Source organism: Electrophorus electricus, chromosome 19, assembly GCF_041902795.1.
Source record: "Electrophorus electricus isolate QZ-2024a chromosome 19, ASM4190279v1, whole genome shotgun sequence".
NCBI classification, from domain to species: domain Eukaryota; kingdom Metazoa; phylum Chordata; class Actinopteri; order Gymnotiformes; family Gymnotidae; genus Electrophorus; species Electrophorus electricus.
This window is the reverse complement of record NC_137515.1, coordinates 1,248,165-1,272,300: the sequence shown is the minus strand read 5'-3', so window position 1 is coordinate 1,272,300 and position 24,136 is coordinate 1,248,165. Positions and strand designations below refer to the sequence as shown.

The following is a 24,136-nucleotide window of genomic DNA, read 5'->3' as shown; positions in this document are numbered from 1 at the left end:
CGTCCTTGAGAACCTAGCGGAGAGGAAGAGGCCCTTTTTGAAATTCAGACTCGAGTGTCTGTTTCGACCCGCGTCTTTGCAGGCATTGTCTGCAGCCCTGGTGAGAACCTGGAACCGGGGGAGGTGTGTGTGTGTGTGTGTGTGTGTGTGTGTGTGTGTGTGTGTGTGTGTGTGTGTGTGTGTGTGTGTGTGTGTGTGTGTGTGTGTGTGTGTGTGTGTGTGTGTGTGTGTGTGTGTGTGTGTGTGTGTGTGTGTGTGTGTGTGTGTGTGTGTGTGTGTTGTTTCGTATGGGACTGCCCAATCGGATTTGCCTTTAACTGTAAGATGACCACTTGTGCCACTGAAACCTCGCGTCTCTTCAGCAGATCTGGGAGCCGTGATATGACTGCACTGGTCGCCAGATAACAGGATGGAATGCGGTCCTGGCCCCACCCACACACCCTCGCTACTGGGCTGGAGGGGCAGAGTTAAGGAAGTGCTGCCTTCGCCCTTTTTCACGCTCCTCCTCTGTAGGGAGAGGGAATAGTATGTGTTGCGTCAGGAGAGGAGGCCCTGTGTGCGGGGGCCGGACCTGTTTCGGCACCTGATGACCCGTCGGTAACGCTCCTCTAGTTCCTGTTTCTTTCAGCCTGTTTACACTCTGGTCTCAGTGTGACCACCTCTTGGCAGAGGGAAGGTAGCTCGGTGTTCCACTGTGGTAGCGCACCGCTCTGGGGGGGTGTGGAGATATGGGGATTCTGGGAGCTTAAAGGTGACTGGTTGGGATTGGGCCTGACTCCGGTGTGGCAGCTGTGAACCAGTCAATGGCTGCCACTGGGGGGAAGAGGAAACTTCACACCAGCTAAAACCAGTACTTACAACGACCTGTTTGTGCAGTCAGAGATGAATGAATGAAATAAACAAACCAAAATGAAAAATGTGCAGATAATTAATGGAAATTCTCAAGTGAAGATGATTTCTGTAGCATTGTTTTGAGACGCTTTGACGCAACAGAATCCTTTTACTGTCAGCACCGTTTAAAGGGAATAAAGTGAGCTGTCATAGAAGGATGTAAGTCTGTCTCGCTCAGCCGTTTAGCAACAGTGAGTGGGAAAACAACTGCAAACTGTAATCCATTATTCTGAGGGCTATACAAGAGGGGATGGTGGCATTAAAATCGGGATCTGGAGAAGGACTCCGTCAGTGCTGGTGAGAGCCACCCAAAACAGAAATCCGGTCAGTGGTGAAATGGGTCATCTGAACTGTTAATGAAAGGTTACATGTTTGGTTTTCTTTATTTGTTTGTTTTTGTGGGGTTTTTTGTACAAACTCCCGAGCTAAAACCTTTCCTTCCAGAAGATTTTCTGCTTGCCAATAAGGTTGTAGGTGAGCTGATGTTCTAGCTGTAATGAGTATCCAGACATGTGCACTTCATTTTGAATGACCAGGTGATGTCATGTCCTGTTTGTGGGAGTCTGCATGTTTAAGGTTGCGTAGTGCGCGTCTGCTGTTTGAATTCAGCCCTTGTATGTGACCACACTTACCGGAACGGAGACACAGTGAGCTAATCCCTTTGGTTTCCAAGAACGTCTCGAGTCCCCTGTTTTCCAGTCAGGGCCCTGATCTCTCGGTACCCATCAGATGAAACGCACTCTGCTCCTTAACCAAGATCAGATGCTAATACTCATACATCTCTGACCATAGCCGGGCCGATATTGGGTAACAGTGATACGTGGTTGCGGGTGGAGTTATCTGTAATGGAGATCGTTTCATTGGTAATGTCATACAAAAACTAACTAACAGTTCCCCTGCAGTGTGCCCTAAAGCCTGTTACACGCATGTACATTAATTGATGTTCCTGCTTGCGTCATGCGTGTTTCTCCACCTCTGTTCCGGATGGAACTTTTCCAAATATGCTTTACGTTTGTAATTTGGCATTTCCCATTGATCTTTCTCCAAAGTAATTCTATAACAGAGTCATCTGTGGTTTAGTCTTTCCAAGTTGAAGAGATCCGAATCCATCAATCTGGCCGGCTATGCGCTGATTTCATTCTTTCATAATGAGCGAGTCACTCTGACCTTTTTCCTGCCAAGTCTGCACTTTGAGAGCTCCTGCCCCAGAGGCCTTGGCAAAGCCTGTCACGTTAAGTTTAAGCCTTGGACTGTCACCTGACACACGGAGCCGGCAGAAGAGCGTGGCGCTTCACTGGCCAACAGCAAGGAGACTGTCTCCTTCGTCCACTTGGGCCAAGGGCCTGCTCTCAGATATGCCAAAAGGACGTTTTATTTCCATGGACAGATGGAGCTGCTCTTCTCCTTTTAACACAGCCCTGTATGGAGGACCTGGCCACGGGCCACGGATCGCTCTTGGCTGGGTTTCCAACGACTGTAATGGTCATAATTAGACCCAGAGTGTCACCGGAGGTCTCTGTGCGCTTGGAGGAGGCGCTCCGGTTTTTTTGAGAGGGTCGCCACATACTGTCGGCAGTATGGAGAGTCCTCGCTATAGATGCAGGAGGGAATATCGTTAATTAGTGCCTTGAAAAGTGCAATAAGTGCCCTCCCCCTTGTGGTCTTGTAGTTTGCTGAGCAGTTGGAGATTACTCGTCCCAGTTCGGGGGGGCGGGGGGATCCTCGCTGACCTAATTTGTGGTGGGCTTCCCTCTGTTGCCCCTCCCCCTGATCCTCCACCTCTCATTGTTGTAGTCTATGGAGAATTCATTACTGGCTGGATGGTCATGGACGCTTGGAGCGCTCCTTTGTGGTTCCTGCATGCGTCTGAAGGCCTGAAGAGCAGAGCTGGAGGTGCCTATTGTTGTCAGATCTTTACCCTGAGAGCCTCTTCCATTGACAATTACCTTCTGTGTGGGTTCCCCCACCCTTACCCCAGCACTGAGCCCTCCGGGTCTTTGCATGTGTGTCTAAAGGAGTGACTGGTTTCTCCATTGTGGGCTGAGCCTACACCAACCTTACAGTGCACACCTAACCCTGCACATTCAGGACTGCACAATGGAGGTCTGGGATGGAGGCCAGAGCAGGCTTGGGGCGGAGATGGTAGCATGGAGGGGTGGGTGGCTTTTGTTGCTAGGCCTGAAGCAAATGGCAGGTCTGTTCGCAGCAGTGTTGGACTCGACAGTCTTGCCACTGCCGCTGGCGTGAATGGGCCAGGAGACAGAGCTCCATATGGGGCCACAGAGGGCTGGCGGTTTCCAGCCTTAAAGGCGTGTGTAGTTGCTGGGAAAGCAGCTTTCAACTGAGCCATTGGAATGTGGAAACACTCCAGCTAGTGGAGTGAAGCTGAACTGTTTTCAGGCAAGGCTATTGTGGCACAGTGTGATTGAGCCGTATGCGTAGTAGTTTTTAATCAAGAACATCTATGAAGTATTCATCATATTTTAATTAATATAGAACTGAATTGCCTGTATTGAGGCCTAATTGTCTTTGGAAATGGAATTCTGTTTTTCTTCATGTAAGGGTGAATCCATGGAATACCTATACAGGCCAGGCAAGCTTCGTTCAGGATGGCATTTCAGTCTTAAAGATGTTCAGCTAAGATGGCCATTCTTGTTGGTTTTTTTTGTTCCCTCCCCGTGCCCATATTCTGTTTGAAGAATCTCCAAAACAAGAATGCTAATGCTAATGTTCCTAAGGGGCACAGACCCCAATTGCCATTATGCAAACATCTAAGCTGCATTTCTAACACGCCAGTGTGGCTTTGGTTGAGCTGTTTCTCCTCTAAACTTGTCCTTTAGCTTTGCCTTCCTTTCTTGTTTGCTAGGAGCGTCCTGCCTGTTCGCATTTCTGTTTGACGTCAGTGTAAACAGGTTTGATGGGGGTGTGTGTGTCTGCCGCGACAGAGAGACGCTGCCCAGCAACGGATGGCTTGGCCGCTAATTCCGTGGCACGATGGTGCAGTCACGTCAGTTACCATCACACATGAGGGCCCCGCCGTCTGTGGGCGTCGCGCTGACAAAACTGGGTACCGGCTTTGCGGTGCCGATGTTGATCTCCTGCCGGTGCAGGTTTCGAGGGCCGGGCAGGGACGCGTTCTGTGACTCCGGCGCCGCTTTGCCTCGGAGACATTTCTGCCTCTTTAAAAAGCCGTAATTATCAGAGCCTTCAAGTGATAACTAAGTAACTTCCCCGTAGCTCACGACAGTTGTTTCCGACGGTCCCGAATGCAGGCTGGGAACGCCACGGGGATCGCTGCCTGTCCTGTCACGAGCAGCTGCCTCCCTCAAGCGTGGGGCAAACGGGGCAGGACATGAGGGGTTAAAGGCTGATGGCTGGGGCAGCCGGCGATATTATGCAAGCTGTTAAGCAAAAAAGGAAGTGCATGACAAAATGCTGAGCTCAGAGGTCTGGCATCTGGCCAAGGCTCAGCTTCGACTTCTCCACAGCTGAGGGCTTTTTTCTTTCACACCAGTAGGCTTGTCTGCTGTTTAGGAATTCTCTCTCCCTCTCTCCCTCTCTCTCTCTCTCTCTCTCTCTCTCTCTCCCTCTCTCTCTCTACCGTCTGCCTCGCCCCTGCCCTCCTGTGGCCGTGACGTCAGCAGCCGTGGAGGCGGTTCAGCCCAGGGCCAGGCACGGTCGGGGTTGGGCCCTACAGGGGAGCGCCATTTGTTGATATTTGTTGATGTGTGCACGATTCAGGCAGCTGAGGGGGAGTGTATGTGTGTATGTATGTATGTGTATGTATGTGTGTGTATGTGTATGTATGTGTGTGTATGTGTGTGTATGTGTGTGTATGTGTGTGTGTGTGTGTGTGTGTGTGTGTGTGTGTGTGTGTGTGTGTGTAAGTGTGTAACGTGTCCCTTGTGGCCAAGGCATCAGCTGACTACAGAGCAGCGAAGGGAAACAGAGGAGGGAGGAACTCCTCTGTGTGTGTGTGCGTGCAGTATTAGTCAGGTTTTCCAGTCAGTTAGTCTGGGTGTGAATTCCAGGCATGCTCACTGAGCGAGTGAGAAGTGAGAGCTCTGCTGTGCTGATCGCTGCACATCGGGCTGCTGATTTGCATACGGAACATCAGCACATGCTCAGATGCTCTGATGCCCTTCTCCAGCTCGGCCTGCCTGTCCTGCCTGTACGCGTGGGACTGCACACGGAACAGAAATGGCTCGTTAGGCCGGGCTGCCTGTGTCTAAATCTGGATGTTGCTGAGATTGAGCCATACTGCACTGTTCCTGGACCTGTGACAAACCGCTGCCTGACGCACACGACCAAGGCAAAACCGCGCCGGCGCTGACGTCTCCTCCGACCCCGCGGAGTGTCTCCGTCTCTTCTGGTCTGGAGGGCGCAGCTCCGGAGGCCGTTTTGGAAGGAGCGGTCCAGGGAGGGTCCCGTGCGGAGAACCGCAGCCCGGCCCCGCCCCAGGCCCCGCCCACGGCCCACGCCTCTCCTCCTGGGATGTGGACTGGCTGGGTGCCCTGCGTCCACACCACCCGCCTGGATTCCTCCCCAAACATCCTCAAAAAAGAAAAAGCCGTGGGGGGAGGAGGAGGGGGGCGGTCCTGTGGCGAGCCACTGTATCTCCTAGCGACGGCTGTCGTCCTCTCCATGACCCGTGGCTTCCGCTAGCACTAACACAGCTAGCACTCATGGAGAGCGATGAAGAGGCGCATGCGCTCAACGCGCTTCCCAGTTAATGGGTTTCCACTTTCCTAAGCCACAGGGGTTCAACAGAGGTTCTCCACCCACCCCCACCATGATGAAGTGGATGTGTGCGCTGGGTAGTAGAGACCTGGGTTGTAACTAGCGCGATGTTCCCACTGCTACCGTTCTGAGGGACGATGACGTTGGCCGTTTCCTGTCGGCTCGCGTACTGGATGGTGCGCGGATGCAGCCTGGAAAGTGAGAACTGAGGGTAGACAGTGGGTGGAGACAGTGGGTGGAGACCAAGGCAGGTTGGAACTCCCACCCAGCGCGCTCTCGCACACGTGTTCTTCAGGCCTGGTTTCCTGTTTCGGCCTGTAATGCGAATCGGGGCCCTGACTGCAGCCTGCCCACACTGTACGTGACCTCAGGGACCACCCCAGGAAACAGGTGTAGGGTTGGTGCTTGTGTGTGTGCGCGTGTGCGTGCGTGCGTGTGTGTGTGTCCAGGCAGGGGGCTATGCGTTCTCGAGCAGTAGCTGTGATGACTGCTTCGCCCCACCCTCCTCTGACTCCTCTCTCGTTTGTTATGGGAAAGCGATCTGGTGAGCAAACAGAGCTGGGAGGCCGGAGGTGGAGGTGCAGAAGGTGGGAGGTCCTGCCAGGCCAGCCCACAGCTGTGCTTTTCCAGGGGAGGGCTGGCCCTGTACTACACTGTTTACTGACGGGACCACACGCACAGACCCGCACCGCACCTCCGTCGGCTGTCCCGTCGCAGAGCGCTGGATTTCTATGAGGCTCGTGTGTCTGCTGCGTCTGAATCTACCACATGGTCCATCCCAGCCCGGACGTTCCGAACGACACGCTCAGAGCCGTATGGAGATCAGCGGCGAGGGGCCATTACGCTGCCCTGAACACGGCGCCTGCTGACAGCAGTGTTCAACCTGCAGGGGTTTGCCTTTCACTGGTCAGATGTAATTCCAACCCCGTGGAGCCCGGACCATTCTCTGGGCGTTATCAGACCTGACCACGGCTCCGCTCCCTTTCAGGAGCACAGCGCGGCCGGGCCGATCCAGAACACAGGCCTGTGGTGGACGGGCAGATCTGATGCACCTTGTGACTGGTGTGCATGACACAGCGATGGAGCAGTTGCTTGCTCGCTTGGGTGGTGGATCAGGGCTTAATTGGGTGCGGTGGAATGGATGATTTCTTTTTATGTTGGCAAAAAAAAGAAGAAACCTGCAGCACTGTTGTTTGAGACATTAGAATGGGTTGCCGGCGTTTAAAAGCAGAGCTGAGGTTGAGATGCAGTTGTCCCTGGAATGTAGATGGTAACAGCAGATAAAAATGGGAACAAGTTTTAAACTTGGATTTGCTCCAATGCCTGTTCCAAACATGTCAGTTGTTTGCTGGGAATTTCCTAACTCGATTCAATAAGTATTTGGGTATGGACAATTTAATTTACAAACATGTCAACATAACCACATTGTGCAGAACACTTATTTAGCAGTATCAGTCTTATTACGTTTACTACAACTAATGCAAGAATTGAGATTGTGGAAGGAATTTGGCTTTTTACAAATGCTTTATGATGAACTAGCTGATCTGAGAACTTGTGTGACTAAAGACTTTTTTTTTCCTTCATCTGTCTGTTATTGTACTGTGGGTGATATATATTTGGTTACAGGCGTTTGATTTCAGGTGGACGTTTCTCGGGAGCGTGCTAGCGTGCCAGCAGTCCCTCTGTCCTGCGATGTTGGGGGCGGGGTCGCGGCTGCGCCAGAGAGATGCTTTTGATGTGCTGTCTCGTGTTTGGGTGGTCTCGAGAAGAAAACAAACCGGTTTGTGTAAGACGAGCGTCAGCCAAGCGCAAACTACGGCACAGGCCGCTTGGGTTTCTGGGACAACACAAACCAGGGCCCTGTGCTAAAACTGGACTCTCTCTCTCTCTCTCTCTCTCTCTCTCTCTCTCTCTCGAACCGTAAGAGCTCTGGCAGGGTGAAATGTCAGTGTTTAATAACTTGCACATGAGATCCTCTGTGTTGAACACTGATGATGTCTGATCAGGAGAAATACTTCCTTCTGTTTTGCTGTGGTTACAGAAAACACATAAGCCATGATGCTTCGGTTCGTTATGCCCTGAGACCTCGAGCGTCTGCTAAAACAAAGGTGGTCGTAAACTGGGCACTGTTCATCGGTTGTTGCTGGTGCAAGACCTGTGCTGCCAGTGGCCAAAGGGCTGTTTTGTTTTGTGTTATGTTTATGTAAACAGAGTTTTTCAATTTGGTGCTCTCAGTCAGTGGTTTGGCAACAGTGCAGATGGGGGGGGGGGGGGGTGTTTTATGTTCTGCTCTGGTCCAAAAAGGTAAACACCACAACACGTCTCGCATCATTAGGCTCTGTGGGCCCTGGGCTTCAAATCACGGACACTGTCCCCAAAGCAAACACTCCCTCGCTCTTGTATCGGACTCCTGGCATAATGGAGGCCACTTGCTTGTTTATATTAGCAGTGCCGTGCAGTGCATTGTGGGTATTCCTGTGAGAACCAGCAAACTGATGCGACCGTGCACACCCCCTAGCCTGCACTTGCATCAATAACCTGACATTCCCAATCTGTACTTAGGAAAGGACTTTGTATTTCTTTTCATTGTATATATACTGCACTATGTGGTGTAAACTTCACCTAAGGGTAACTATCCAGTATCTGAATGTCACTGCCTCACCTCCCTTGTTTATTACTGCTAGGAGAATGGCGGCGCCGTAACACACAGGGTACTGTGGAAAGACAGAATCTTGCGCGCCAGGCTCAAAATTCCAGATAATTAATTCGGCCACATAAATATGATAACCAGAGTGAAAATGAAGTGATTTAGAGTGCTGAAGAAAAGATTGTGAACACCACACCATCTGCTTCCTGTAACTCCAACCTTAGGCACGCTGAGGGCTTTTATTTTAGTCACTCTGGTGGTCATGTTTTTGGAGTCGGTGGGAAGCATTTGTTTGTGTGTTTTTGCTCGTGTGTTCTTTACAGGAAGTCTGAAGTTTAGAGGTCCCTATTTAACTTATTCTGGCTGGCTTGCTATGAGATCTACATACCTGCGGCAATGCAGGGCGCTGTTTACAATTTTTCATTTTCTTTTATTATTTGACAACAAGTTGGAGGCAGTGATCTGTACCATCTCCTCCCGTGCGGACTCGCAGTATTGTTTTGGAGGTTCGTCTCCTTGCCATTTCTGAAAGCTCTCTCCCACAGATCTGACTTTTGGGTCAATGTATAGGTCAGAGCTAATTGGACATTTTTGAAATGGTAATGTTTTGAAAAGGGCATTTGTGAGTGAGAAAGGTTACAGGCCTTGTCTTCTGATTACCCAGGTGGGAAGGGGGAGGGGGCCACTTCAGTGTTTAACAGGATAGGATTTATGGCGGCCAGTTTAGAAAGTGCTCAGCATTGTCTGTCTCCAGGAATACAGGCTTGTCTGTGGGGTTTTTCTGGACGGGTTTTTATCTGCGGAAAAAGGCTCGCACTGGTCATTCTTCTTAATTTTCTTTGTCAGTGTGTGTGTGTGTGAGAGTGACGTGCTCCGCTGTCGGCCAGGAAATGAGGTGTCATCAATCTCAACTCTGCGCCGCCGGCTTCTTTCTGGAAACCCAGGAACCAACTTGAAGCCATTGTCAATTCTTTACTGCTTTGCCTCATCCCGGTTTTGCGTCCCAGGCTCGGGACAGAAATGGCCCTTTTGGGAGTTCTTCAACCCAAACTCAAGCTAGTACAAACCACCTATCGTGGTCTCCTTTAGCCAGCCAAATATGTGATATCCATTAGCTTTCATTCATTTATGTTGGCATTACTGGCGAAGAATGCATTATATTTAGTTTAAGAGAAACGAGCTCTCATCTCTGCGTAATCTCATTAACCAGCTAGAGGTGCTTTTCTCGCCTGATGAAAGTTCCGACTAGATATTTAGGTGAAGATTGCTGCTACGCCAAGCTCCACTGGGCTTTGGCCAAGTGCTTTAATAAAACTGACCATCGAGAAGACATGTTAATTAAAGTCATACTAATTGTCTTGTTGCCCCAGTCATCCCATTAACTGGAGCTTTGGCGTGAGGTATAACGGCAGTAAATTGCCCCTCAGGAAGTGGTGCTGATGCAGGCTTGACACACTGACGTAACTCGGAGCCATCAGTACACGCGCTACTATCTGCCATCCGTGGCTTATAAAGCAATGATCTATAGCTGGAAGTATAATTATTTGTCATATAATCGTGATAAATGTCTGCAGCTGTAAGTCAGGCATCCTGAAATGGCATCATATTTGCACCGCTCATGAAATCTAAGCTGCAAGAGCCTTCGCACTGTGGACTGTTGTCTCCATCATCCAGCTAGAGTGATCCACTATGTGCTGCCGGTCCTCGGCGCGGCTTGTAACGACGTCTATGCAAATGGTTCTCCAAACCTAGTAGTTGGTGTTCAGGCCCCCGTCGTTCACGGTGAGGTGTGGCTCATTATTTACCAGTCTGGCGGACTGGTAGCACGAAGCACGCGGGCCTGTCTTTAACACGAGCTAACAGATGGCTCGCGGCTGATGAACTGTCCGCGAGCCGCCGCTCCTCGTCTCGTGAGGTGTAAACACTCGTGAGAATACTCCCGCCGCCCTGTCCCACAGCAGTCTGCTCATTAAGGACTTCCCCCGTCTCCTGAAGCTCCTCGCGTGGATCACCGTGCCAAGAAAATCATTTATTCTTCACGCGCGTGTGCGCGTGTATGTGTGAACGCGCGAGCCTCGAAATTCATACCCTCCGCTACCGTGGACTCGTTTAAGCTTTGATGAATAGTAAATTCTCTCCAGCGTTTATTTATATGGCCTTTAAATCTACACTTATTTTCATTATTACCTTCTCCGTCCTCGGGGAGCGCTTCTGAGGGGGTAAATATTTGGATCATGCAGCTCACTACGCGCTAGATACGCTGGCTGCTTAAAGGGCTCGTGCAGACCCATCCGCCGATTGAGCGGAACTGTTAAGTGGGCACCCTGAGCCCGACCGCGTAATTAGCTGATTTGTTGAGTTAACTGTTTGGGGTTTTTCTCCGTTTAGATTTCCGTGTGTGAACGAATGAGCGCGGGTCGCGCGGAAAGGCGGACGCCAGCGTTAAAGTAGACTTCCGTCTGTCGGGCGCAGACTGCACGCACCGAGCGCCCCACCACGTAGCCCGAGTGCTGGCGGGTGTCGCTCGTGTAAACCTCGTTTTACATTCACGCTGACCCGAAAGCTTCGTCTTTCTCCACGTGGCCCACGACCAAGCAGGAAGAAACGATGTCTTACGTAAGTGTTTTCGTCAGTTCCGCGCGTGCTTCTCGGCGGGCCTTCTCTCGATGCCGCGGAGGTGTGCAAAATGCTTCATTCCGTATACACGAGCGCTCTGTTGCAAAATAGCCTCTGGGTTTATTTCCTCTGCCTACCTACAAGCAAAGGCTTTTTTTGAGCGATCAAATATTTTTAGCATTGCAGTGAGCGCGCGGATAGGTGGCCGGTGCAAGGTCAGCGCCGAGAGGGAAGCGCAATGAAAAACTCAAACACGCGGGCCTTTCTCTTGCCTCGCCTCCCGGAGTCTGAGGGTGAGAAGGCCTTTTTGCCTCAGAGGCCAGAACAAAATGGACGGCAAAGAGCAAGAAGGTAGAAAGGAACGCACGCGTGAAATATAGATAAGGTCGGTGCGGATGGGTGTGCGCGCAGCGGTGGTCTGGTGCGGCGCGTTAGCCGCGGCACGCGACTCCAGGGAGCGGCGCTCGTGCGGACCCGTCCCCGAAGGATCCACGCTCCAAAGATGAACAGTGTGGGCGACGAGCGCGCGAGCGCCGCATCTCTACGGCTGCCCTAGAAGTGCGTACATGCAACGCACGCTGAAATCTAGAATGTATACCGTAATGGTATTTTCGTAATTTACCGTGTAGAAGATCGCACATCATCTGTGCATGATACAAGTGTGCAAGATCGCACAGCTGTATTTACTGAACGCTTGTGTTTCGGCGTGTTTTGTTTCTGCAGTCGGGTTGTGCGTGTGGACTCGCGCCGTCTGCATAGCACCCCCCACCCACCGCGCGCGTGCGAGCGGACTGGGAGTGACTCATTAGTGTCTACTCTGCTTCCTAATCAACGCGTGATTTCTCCGCCCCTATTGGCCCGACAGCGCAGCCACATCAAACAGTATTCAAATGAGCAGCAGCGTTCTTCATCTTTGCCTTTGTAGTGGCACACGCCAGTTAGCAGGCAGCCCCGCCCATCCCTCCCTCCCTCCCTGTGTGGAGTCTCTTCTCCCACACACGCAGACATCTGTCGGCCCACGGGAGCGAAACCTTCGCTTCCTCCTCCGTGGACGTTTGGGTGCTGAAGTTGCTGTGCTTTTTGTCTCCCCTCTGCTCAGTGGTGCCTCTGTGTCTCCTGCAGGTTTTCATCTCAGCGGCACGGTGACCGAACCGGCCACCACGTCTGAACCGGAGGTCGTGTGCAGTGTGGCCATCAGCTTTGACCGCTGCAAAATCACTTCGGTGACGTGCGGCTGCGGCAACAAGGACATCTTCTACTGCGCCCACGTGGTGGCGCTCTCACTCTACCGCGTGCGGAGGCCTGACCAGGTGAAGCTGCACCTACCCATCTCCGAGACACTCTTCCAGATGAACCGCGACCAGCTTCAGAAGTTCGTCCAGTACCTCATCACCGTTCACCACACCGAGGTGTTGCCAACTGCCCAGAAACTGGCAGATGAGATTCTCTCACAGAACTCTGAAATCAACCAAGTACATGGTGAGGGGAAGGCACGCGCGCACACACACACACACACACACACACTCTCACATTGAGCTCAGCGTTGGAGGCTCACAGAGACATACTTGTATCCATAAATAGCTAGAAAACAGGAAAAAAGAAAACGGAACATAAATGAAAGATCAGTCAAGTTGCGCATCTCGCAGATGTCGTGGTGCAGGCCTTGCCAAGGAAACGAGCCCGTGTGGTCATTCAAATCAGAGATGCTTCATTTACTACACATCTATTGTTTTTGTTTTTTTCTTTCAAAACACACTGGATGAAGACTTTCCCTCATGTTAACGGCATCCTCAGTTTTATAGTCCATTTTTTTTGGCTTAGACCCTCACCCCCCACCTTGAACTGAATGGTTTGTCCCGAGCATGACGTAAAGCTCCCTGGGTAAAACGCCTGTCTGGCTTCTCTCCTCAGGTCCGCACGAGGCACAATGCTCCTATTATATTTCACTTTTGTCGGGAAGGGGGAAAACTAAGGCGGATGTTCCAATTATAGGAAAACGCGCTGGTTAACTGGCACTTTTGGAGTAAGAAAAAGAGGAAGTGCTTTCATCAAGGCTGTTTGAGTTCACGGCTGGAATGCAGGAAGTGGATTTGATGTGGCGCTTCGTAAATCTTTATAACAAGACTGTAAGCGTTTATAACAAGACTGTAAGTGTTCAAATCGTCAAACACACTTTTTTTTCCTTTTTTTTCTTTCTTTGTTTGGGCTTCATGGGGGCGGGGGGCTTCCCAATGCCCCCGCACACATGCTAAACCCAGACCTCCCGAGGAAGCTCCTACATGTGTCTGGACTGGATCAGGGCTGATTGTGTTGGTTGGCTACATGCTGGTGAAATATGTTGGCCATTTGGCTTTGGGTCTGCTCGTCTTTGCCTTGTATTCTTGTTAGCCTTTGGACTGTCTCGGGCGTTGCCGTCATGCATTCATGCTGCAAAGAAAACAAACGCACACAAATGTATAAACAAGTAGCTTTTTTAATCTCCTTGTTTTGTCAGCTTGCTAGTTTGTGTTGTGCTCTCCCTGTACACTTGAGGCGTTCTGATTGGTCAGTTTTGTTGTGTTTGCAAGGGGCTCCGGATCCCACAGCGGGGGCCAGCGTTGACGACGAGAACTGCTGGCATCTGGACGAGGACCAGGTCCGGGAGCAGGTCAAGCTCTTTCTGTCCCAGGGGGGCTACCACGGCTCGGGCAAGCAACTCAACCTTCTCTTCTCCAAGGTGGGATGGCCCCAGCGGCTGCTAGCATGCCAAGCGCTCGCGTTTATCGCTCGCCAGCGTGTGACGACGTTACCTGACTGGGAGCCTACCTGCCGCTTTCGGACGCAGTGTTGCGTATTTTCCGTTTCTGATGTTTCAGGAAGGGACCCAGAACCCGTTGGGCCTCTCTCGGGACATCTCTGACTTCTGTTGCTTTGTTTGTTTGGTGTGTGTGTGTGTGTGTGTGTGTGTGTGTCTCCTGCAGGTGCGGGAGATGCTAAAGATGCGGGACTCAAACGGGGCGCGCATGCTGACGTTGATCACGGAGCAGTTCATGGCCGACCCGCGTCTGGCCCTGTGGAGGCAGCAGGGAACCACCATGACGGACAAATACAGGCAGCTGTGGGACGAACTTGGTGAGTGGAGCCCCGCCCGTACCGTCAGGACCGGTCCAGCGCATTCGAAATGTACACTGACCCCCACTAGAGTCTCGGAGGACAATCAATTTGAAGGCTCTTCCGTTGCCAGCGCGCAAATTCACAGCATTTGCACGAATCAATACTGCATATCCCACTCAAACACCCCTCCCCCACCCAAACGGGCACTCTCGCTGAGTTAATGCGAAGGTTGGAGTTGCACTCGGCTCTTCACACGTTGGGCTCCTTCCCTGCTGACCAGTCCTGTTACATTTACATTTATGGCATTTAGCTGATGCTTTTATCCATAGTGACTTACAATTATGACAGAGTACAACTTGACTTGAAGTGACTCGCCCTGTCGCAGAGGCGGACCCGGGGCGTTCAGAGAAGGCTGTGCTCCGCACCTGACGAGGAGTCACCTGGGGAGTTTTTAAGCCTCCGCGGTGCAGGGAGCGGGCGTGCAGGAGAAGGGGAAGGGTCGTGTTTTGGTGTAACGGAGGAGGTCCTGCTACCTTTGTCTCGCGGGGCAGAGGCAGTTTAGGTGAGTCTGGGGTACAGTGAACACGTCTGCTGGAAGGGAAAGAGAAGCCCTCGAGTCACAAGGGAAGTAGGTTGTTGAACAAGAGGCCTTTGCTACGCTCACGCTTGCCTTTGCAGAACAGCAGTTTTACAAAAGCGAGCAGACTTAGCTTTCCATTACCACACACACACTTCCTTCTGTCAGCACTGTGCTCAGGCTTTGGGAGTGACCTCATAATGCCAGACCCACCACATACTCCTGTCCTCTCACACTAACCCTAATGCAGCTGTGTCTCAATGCCAGACAGCCATTTTGTCTGGTGGAGAACTCTTTCTCCCTCAGAAACCAGGGGGCGCGGGGTTACTCCAGAGCGGCAGAGGAGAGAGGCTGGATGCAGCCTTCTCTCTCTCTCTCTCTCTCTCTCCCTCTCTGCTCCTCTCCCTCGTCTGTCTCTCTTGCTGATGAATTGCCAGGCCTGTCAGTTCTGTAATTGGAGAGGCCTTCGTTATGAAGGCCCCCCCTCCCCCCACCCAGTACCTCCAGCTCCTGACAGGAGCGATAATGCTAAGACCATTTCATTAAATCCAGGACACTTAACGTGACACTAGCGGTCAGGTAGGAGCTGTGGGAGCTCTGGGGCAGGCAGAGGTGGGGTGGGATTTTTACGGCTGCGGCGGAGGCTATGCCCCACCCATCTCTCGCTCTCCCTCTACTGTGAGAGGGCCCCTTTTGTAGAAAGAACAAAAGCATGATTGCCTCAGACAAGGGGCCGTCAGCCATGCGGACGGGTACGGTGAAGGATGCTGGCGGTCTTGGACAGCTGTGCGTGTGTGCGTGCACATCTGTGCGTGCGCGCGTAACACGGGTCTTGGCTCCTGAGCTGAAGGAACCCAACGGGAAGCGAAAGCTCTGACTAGGGCCGTGAAACGTGCAGGAAGCAGAAGGAGTTTGCGTGTGAGTGCCTGAGCTCCAGTTTAGTGCATGTGTGGATTAATCTGTTCACCAAAGTCCCATGTTGTTTTAATTAATCTGGGCATGGGGGCATTGCTGGACCATGATGCCTTTTCATCTGGGCTGCGTCTGCGAGGAACAGGTCGGGAGGCGCACGGGCCGTGACTCCTGTCTGCTGACATAATTACACCAGCGCAACCTCCCTCGCCACTGGTGCTTGGAGACGCTGGAGGTGCTCGACGTGGACGCCCCACCCTCTGCCCCTCATCAGGGGAGGCCTTGCCTTCATCTCTGACGCGATAAGCATCCACTTTTGTTTCTGTTCCTCTGTTGCCCGGGCGTGGGCCCAGGCAGGGTGTCGTGTCCCGCCTGCTGTGGTTGTCCTTGATGCCCGAACAAAGGCGCTCCCTGGTCATTCTCCTCCCCCCTGCTTCTCTCTTCATCCTCTCCTCCATCTCTTTCCCTCTTTTCTTTCTGTTCAGTCTTTTGTCTGCCTTTGTGCACTTTTCCGCTCTCTCTAATTGTTCTCCTGCCATATTTTTCTCCCCTCACCTCCCCTGCAAGTATTCTCAGTACGTTATTGTGGCGCGCTGTAGGGAGTGATTAGACCATCGTGTGGCGTGGGTTCCTCACTGGGCTCATACATCACGGCCTAACACAGCCACTGGAATGACTTGGAGCACACAGGTCTGATGCTGCTAGCCAGGTAGACGGCAGCCGTTCTTACCCTGAGAGAAAAAGGCTCTATCGATCCAGTGCGCTCTGAGAGCTTTGTCATTTTTGGTTTGTCTGTGTCGGTGGGATGTGTAACGGTCACCTGAGTTTTGGGGCAAGTTAATGGTGTAAGTATGAAAGCGCAGTTGGGGTTGCGCGTTTGCAGAAGCAGATAAGTGCATTTCTATTAAATGCGATAAATCCATATGTTTTATCAAGCAGCTTTTCCCCCTGGTGTGCGTGTGAAGTCATCAGCGGAATGTGAAAGTAAGCGATGTAGTTTCGTGCCGCCATTGTTTCTAATTGACCCCCTTTTAAAAAGACTCAATCTCGGTTTGACAGGCCCCAGGAACCTTCAGAGAATATGCACAAAAGACGGCAATTACCGCAGGGTGGGAGATTATCGCGCACGCGAATTTGCATGTTTTGCAGCAGAACGAAGCAGGAGCGGCGCACGGTGCGACACAGTTAGCGTCGGCGGCAGAGGTATCTCACCGAGGTCATTGGTGCGCGCGGAAGGTGGCTGTCCTTATTCGAGCAGTCACCTGACCTCTTTGTATGTCTGTCTGAAGTAAGATAGCTTCGGACTAAACGTGGCTTGTGATCTCACGGCCTCCGTGAGCCCATCCTGTACGCAAGTTGGCAGTGATGATTCTTTCATATTTGGGAAAACTCTTGGGTCGTAGCGTTACAAATGTGTGATGCACTGTAGTGACATGGCAACTTGGTTTTTTTTCCTCCAGTTTTGCTTCTTGAAAGACAGGAAGTCAAGCGTGCTCTCCACCCCATTCGCTCTCAGCGTCAATTAAACATTTAGTGGCACAAATGCCACAAGTAACGTTATTATCGTCAGTGTCGTATGTGGCTCCCTCTTACAGCTCTCCATCATTACCTTCCACTTGTGTGCGTGCTCGCGCTCTCTCGCGCTCTCTCTCTATCCCTCGTTCTGACTGCGTTTTAACCCCCCCTCCCCCTCACTCCCCAGGTGCATTGTGGATGTGCATCGTGCTGAGTCCCCACTGTAAGGCCGAGCAGAAGGCAGCCTGGCTCCGACAGCTCAAGAAGTGGAACGGCGTGGATGTGTGCCCCTGGGAGGATGGTAACCACGGCAACGAGCTGCCCAATTTAACCAACGCTTTGCCTCAGGGTGCGCACGGCAACCAAGGTGAGTACAAATACATTCGGGGGCAGGGCAGCGTGAGGGGTGGGTGGGTGTGTGTGTGTGTGGGGGGGGGGGGTGCCACCTTTCATCCTCCCAGCGCCCTGCTCTTATTGGGCTTTGTGTGACTGATGGAACGTGCCTAATGACACCTCGTTGTGCGGCGTCCCCCCTCCGGGCCCCATCCTCGCTTTGCAAATCAAAACTCCCAGCAGAGCCCGAGTCCAGGCCTCTGGAGAAGTTTTCCGATAAGCCAGTGCTTTGTATGAGCTGGAATGTCTGTGAGGAATTGTGTTTTGTTTTGTTTTTTTACCCTCCCCCATCTGGGTGTTTATGGATGTTCAGTGGTACAGCCTGATAATTACTGAGCAATGACCTCTCAGACGCAGCGCCGGGGGATTCTAGGATCAGGGGAAGCTTTCTGTTTGCAATTACACAAGTTCTGTGGGTGTGTATCCGTGCGAGCCTGTGTGTTTTACCACACACTCTGTATGCAGAAGATGTAGAAAAGAGTGTGTCTGAGGGTGTAGCGACAAAGCCCAAGTGCTGAGAAAATGAACCAGCTCCACCCTCCACCACCCACACCCCTATTGTCCTCTGTGCTCTTAGACTTGGGCACCAGGCCGCACCGGACGGTCTTCACGCGGGCCATTGAAGCGTGCGATCTCCACTGGCAGGACAGCCACTTGCAGCACATCATCAGCGACGACCTCTACACCAACTACTGTTACCACGACAACACTGAAAACTCGCTCTTCGACTCCCGCGGCTGGCCTCTGTGGCACGGTAAGTGTCGAGGGGGACAGGTGGGCGGGGATGGAGCATGTGGGGGCCATGGCTCAGATTCCGTGTCCAACGTTTGTCTTGCGCGCAGAGCACGTGCCCACGGCGTGCGCCAGGGTGGACGCGCTGCGCTCGCACGGATACCCGCGGGAGGCCCTGCGCCTTTCCATCGCCATCATCAACACGCTGAGGCGCCAGCAGCAGAAACAGCTCGACCTCTTTCGCAACCTCAAGAAAGGTGAGTGGGCTCGGCGGCGCGGTGGAGGGGCACGGAGGCTCACGCCCATTAAACCGTGGGATGCGTGGAAGGTGCTCAGCCCTACCAGAGACCTCCACGACTGGGAGCCAGATGGGGTTTGGGGAGCCAGTAACACGATGCAAATGAGCTCGTGCTCCGTTAGCCACGCCGGAACGTTCTGAGCGAAGGTGCGTTTTAGCGTTGTTTTGTTTTACTTTGATGCATCTAGTGTCCGTCAGACGGGCGGAGGGGCACGTGTATAACGTTTGGAACAAATCGGCCGCTGCGTAGTCGTGTGCCAAGCAGGGCCTGTTTGATCTCAGCTACGTGTGTGCGATCATTCCCTTTGATTTGGGGGGGGGGGGGTGTGCGTGCGTGTTTATTAAGCACAGTAGTGCCCGCCCAGTGCCGCCCTGTGGTCAGCTACATTTAAATGCAAATATCTGCTTGTTGTGCATCCGTCACCCAAGCAACTCGCATTCAAACGAGGTGGCTGAGTGGAGTGCTGTTGCGGTGATTTGTGCGAGAGCTGTGGACGAAGAGTCCTTTGGCCCTTTCAAGTGTCTGAAGACGTCCTTACGTACAGTAGACACATTGTGCCCGCTTTTGCTTGTCGGGAGGAGTGGCACATGTTGCCTGGTATGCAGAAATCCCTCTCTCACTGCCACCACACTGAGCTGGCACAGAAACATGCGCTTGGGTTTCTTTACTGGTTTTGTTTTGTTTCAGATGGGAGTGGAGCAGGCAGACAATGACTGACACATGCGCGCGCGCACACTGTTATTGTGAAGAGTATATGTAGTGCAGCCTGCATATTCTGTATTCATAATGAATAGACTCCAGGTTCTGTTGAGTAATGTGTGTGTGTGTGTGTGCCCTCTGTAGACCTGCTCCATAAAGGGTTAACCTCCATCACTAACCTGGAGGGCTGGGTGGGTCATCCCTTGGACCCCATCGGGACGCTCTTCAGCACGCTGATGGAGAGTGCCCGCGGCGAGGATGACGGCTTGCCCGGAGCTTTCCTGGAATTCTCAGGTAAACACACACACACACACACACACACACACACACACACACACACACACACACACACTCTCTCTCACTCTGCAGAGGCACAGGCCCACCAGCCTCTCTTAGATGTTGAGTCTCGTCTGGCTGTCTCTCATGCTTCCAGCAGTGTCACGGTCCTTCGTGTTTAATAGCCCTTAGTGAACGTTTGCGGTATCGTTTCTTCTTAACGGCTCTGTGGAGCACTCTCCGACAATAACGAGACCGGTCGTCCCTGACTCAGACCGGAGACACGCCGGGTCCACACACACACACACACAAGATGGCGACTGCCTTCTCCCCTGCTGCATTTAATTTGGAAATTTTTCATTCTCCATCTGGTTCCCCTCCACCCACCCTGTCTACTCTGGGGTGGATGTTTGGTTCATCGGTGGTGGGAGAGGTGGGGGTGTGGTGTGCTCCCTCCCACGGTTAGTGGCTTCATTAAAACATCACAATCGCTCTCATGATTATGAGCTGCCATTGGTGCTAAAGAAGAACCCGGAGTCGGTGAGAACTTTATTCTGCTGATGGCGGTGGAGCACGGCCCTGACATGCCCCCGACACGGCCCCGTTGGATTTGGGGGGTTTTAGGAGGGTTTGGCCTCCACATTCTGCTTTTTGGCTGCTGAGCTGATCTGAGCCGAGGACTCTCAGGTGGTTCGTGCCTAATTTCAGCGCCGGCCTGGAGTGCTCCTCTCATTCGTCATCCAGTGCCGTGCCGTGCCGTGCCGTGCTGGTGCCGTGCCCATCTCTGTGGAGCCCGCAGGGCCTTTCCCAGCCAATTAAGAGTGGATTTGGTGCTGATCTGGCAACATGTTCCGAGAGGCTCCCTGTGGTCCTTTCGCTGAGGTTGGTGGAAGACCCTGTGTTGCTGCCTCTCACCCCTCTCTCCTCCTGCCAGACCACGCCCCTGCCAGGTTGATCCCCAGAGTTTCCGCTAAAAAGCGCCAGAGCGCCGGCACCTGGGCGGGGCTAAGGTGCTCTAACATGGACTGAAAACGCATCGGCTTCTGCACTCACCACTGTGCTTGGCTTATGGCGTCCGTGTTTGATGTGGCGTTGACTCAGACTCTGATTCATTTGACATTTCTGCAAGATGTTTGCCAGATGTTACAAGCTTGGTGTCTCACTGATGTTCCTAACTGACCTGTAGGTCCAGTGTCTTTACACAGTACAGTTAACACGAAATACACACACCACACTGCAGCAGTCACTCCATTTTAACTGTGAGGTGATGTTTCTGTTTAAACCAACACGTACAGAACCATTACTGTAGATGGCAATACTGAACCAGTACTGTGGATAATGATGTGAGGTTGGTGTTTATTTTAAGAAACGTCTCCTTTCACACTTTACGACTGCTGCTAACATCTCTTCCCCCCCCTCAGGCACGGTGAGCCCGAGCAAGCGCACAGACCCTGCCCTGCATGCGCCGGCCCGCCGCTTCCTGGAGGAGGGCGAGTCGTATGTGGCACTGGCCGTGGAGACGGCCCTCATGGGCCTGGGTCAGCAGCGCGTCATGCCCGATGGCCTGTATGCCCAGGAGAAGGTGTGTCGCAACGAGGAGCACCTCCTCGCCAAGCTGCAGGAGGTGGATCTGGACGACGCGCTCGTGAAGATCTTCCGCAAGCAAGCCGTCTTCCTGTTAGAGGGTGAGCGGCAGGGGTCGGGGCCGCCATCGGTTCGTTCGGGACGGAGTGAGAGAACTGTGTGTTTGCCCCTCCCCCCCACCCCCCCGGTGAGGGCGGTCCTTCAGGCGTGCAGGCATGCTAGCGTGGCTGACAGTGTGTGAGCACTAACACGGCCCCGTTAGCATGCTAGTGTGGTTAACACGGCCCCGTTAGCATGCTAGTGTGGTTAACACGGCCCCGTTAGCATGCTAGTGTGGCTAACAGTGTCTGAGCACTAATACGGGCCATTAGCATGCTAGTGTGGCTAACAGGGCCCCGTTAGCATGCTAGTGTGGTTAACAGGGCTCCGTTAGCATGCTAGTCTGGCTAACAGTGTCTGAGCACTAATACGGCCCCGTTAGCATGCTAGTGTGGCTAACAGGGCCCCGTTAGCATGCTAGTGTGGCTAACACTGCATGAACGCTAACAGGGCCCCATTAGCATGACCTCATTTGTTTTCTCTTGACATTTGATTGTTAGGGAGTGTCTTCCTTTTTTAAATAAATAAATAGATAGCCCGTATGCGTCTACTGCTGCATGACTTGACTGCAACGTGCTTTGTGAAAATGAGGGTCAGAGGGAGGAGTCCTGTGAAGCCATGGGGGTGGAGCTTCATTGAGCAGCTGGGAGCCACGCCTCCCTCTTGTGCACAGGCCTTTCACATTTCCGGCAAGGTCGAACGGTGCCTGACTGCAGAATGACACTTGGCTGTGTGTTTGGCGGAGAGTCACTCCTGTTCATCTACGCATGCCTCCTCACTGGGGTTGGGACTTCAATGCAGTGGGAGGTGCTAAGATGACCCGCAGGGGCAGGCAGACTCCGTGCTGCTTCCTTACCTCCACAGGATAATGGAGAGGACTAAACAGGTTGAGCTGTGCCCTGCCCCCTGGCTCCGCCCAGGCCTAGCAAATGGGAATGCATGTGCCAATGATCACATACCAAAGGCCCAGGTAGGCGGGGCTTGTGCCTCCCACTGCTAGGGACCCATTGGAATACATTTGTGTGTGTGTGTGTGTGTGTGTGTGTGTGTGTGTGTGTGTGTGTGTGTGTGTGTGTGTGTGTGTGTGTGTGTGTGTGTGTGTGTGTGTAACTTCATGTCCCACACTGCATTTGGGTTTATATTTTTATTTTTAGACCTTGTGTACACTCATCTTGGTAGAATATCTCGTGTTATTCTCATGCCGTTTGTATGTATTAGGGGTGTGGGTGGGTGTGTGTGAGTGTGATGTGGCCTGTGGTTGAGGCCCTCTCAATTGAAAATAATCTAATGACAGGGAAACCAGAGCCTTCACATATGGCTTCTGGCATGGCAGTTTATTTTGTAGGGAAGTGTGAAAAAAGGCCCTTGTGCACTTGAAAGCAGGCGTGTGGTTTCATCTGGTTGGAGGACAGGGGGGGGTCTCAATGCCTTGCTGACCCAGCTACAGAAATGGCCCGTTTGGGTTCTGCCTCGGCACCAAATGGAGCATTTGCAGTTCCCTTCCAAAACAAATTTTTGTTGTCTGGATCAGATGATGCAGCGTTGCTGATGTGTGCTGTTGGCTGAGTGTGTGGGCTTTTGCGTTTATGTAACTTAACAGGGAGGGGTGTGGCTGTGTCTTGAGGAAGCGCACACACACACATCCATCCCAAGTACCCATAAATCATGGAATGTGTAATGTTTTTATCAGTCTGGTTTTAATGCGTGCAGTCATTCTGTGGAAAGGAGATGTGTTGTAGTTCAGTGCACTAGAAAATTAGACGTGCATGTGTGTCTGAGCACGTACTTCTACAACTGACTGTGGTGTGTTGGTATGAGGTGAGTGTATCGATTAAATGTACATATTCAAGGCTTAACGTGTGTGTTGTCTGCAGGTGGGCCCTACAGTGGTCTGGGTGAAGTCATCTACAGAGAGAGTGTTCCCATGCACACGTTTGCCAAGTATCTCTTCACCTCCCTCCTACCTCATGATGCCGAACTGGCCTATAAAATTGCACTGAGAGCAATGCGGTGAGTCCCCTCACTCAGTACTACAGCAGCGTGTGTGTGGGTCTCAATGTGGGTGGGTGGGTGTGTATGTATGTGGGTGGGTGGCTGAGCTTGGCACGATGTTTAATCAAACGCCGCCTTTTGCTTGAAAACTTGCTAAATAATTCATTGCTGCTGAAAATGAGTTGAAAATGAGCTGAAAAAAGTGGGAATAAGTGTGTGGGAGAGTCTAATTTAGGCCAGAGAGGCAGAAGTGTGTGTGTGGGGGGGGGGGGGTTGTGGGTAGGTGTATACACCCACCATACACTTTTTGATATGTACATGTTGATGTGTATGGGTCTGATTCTATATGGTCATCAATGACAAAATGCTAAATATTTAAATTATCCTTTAAATATGCATTAGTCAATAATGCATATTTCATGAGGTAAGAGAGAATTTCACTCATCTTTATTTAAAAAAAAAAAAAAAGGAAAAAAAGCATAACTCCTTAAATCAGACTTGGGGTTCTCCAGGTTGGGTACAGCAGACTCGTGAGTGAAGCCAATCTCCCATCACAGGAAAGGTTTCACTTCACAGATTCTATAAACACAGCCTTTGTGGAGAAGGCAGGCGCACCATCGTACAGCAAAGGAAGAGCCAATCTACCTAAATTTGGGTGTGGTAACTGCCCTGGGTTCGGCATGGACTTGTCCAAATAGCGGCGCTGATCCTCGCGCTGGACTCAAGATTCCCCAATATAATCTGACATTTGATGCGATCCCTGCACAGTTAACCGCTGTTCTGCATTAAGCATCCATCTCCCAAGTGGGATTAAACTTGTAATTATTCAGAGCCCAGGGGTCGGAGCGCCGTTAGACTGGGTGCTCTGACCTCTTGGGTGGTAGGGGCAGTATATTTAAAACTCCACCCTGAATTCAGACGCCGATGTAGGTTTAGTATACGGAGCAGTACAGCACAGTTACTGTACCGAGACACAGCTGTCTGAGGTAAACATTTAAAAAATAAAGGCTCTGCGTCTGAGGGGGCGTATCCCAGATGTCCTCGTGCTGAAGGTTGATGAACGATGAGAGG

General features: G+C 52.0%; 1 protein-coding gene across 1 annotated transcript in view; it reads left to right on the top strand.

The window, feature by feature from the left end:
- LOC113583925 (zinc finger, SWIM-type containing 6) overlaps positions 1 to 24,136 on the top strand; it is a 41,178-nt gene that overhangs the window by 12,069 nt on the left and 4,973 nt on the right. The window contains exons 2-10 of the mRNA XM_027020559.3: positions 12,017 to 12,373; positions 13,462 to 13,610; positions 13,855 to 14,005; positions 17,179 to 17,358; positions 17,962 to 18,138; positions 18,227 to 18,373; positions 19,259 to 19,408; positions 20,812 to 21,075; positions 22,948 to 23,083. Coding sequence (XP_026876360.2) covers positions 12,017 to 12,373; positions 13,462 to 13,610; positions 13,855 to 14,005; positions 17,179 to 17,358; positions 17,962 to 18,138; positions 18,227 to 18,373; positions 19,259 to 19,408; positions 20,812 to 21,075; positions 22,948 to 23,083 — 1,711 coding nt within the window. The remainder of the gene's footprint in view (positions 1 to 12,016; positions 12,374 to 13,461; positions 13,611 to 13,854; positions 14,006 to 17,178; positions 17,359 to 17,961; positions 18,139 to 18,226; positions 18,374 to 19,258; positions 19,409 to 20,811; positions 21,076 to 22,947; positions 23,084 to 24,136) is intronic.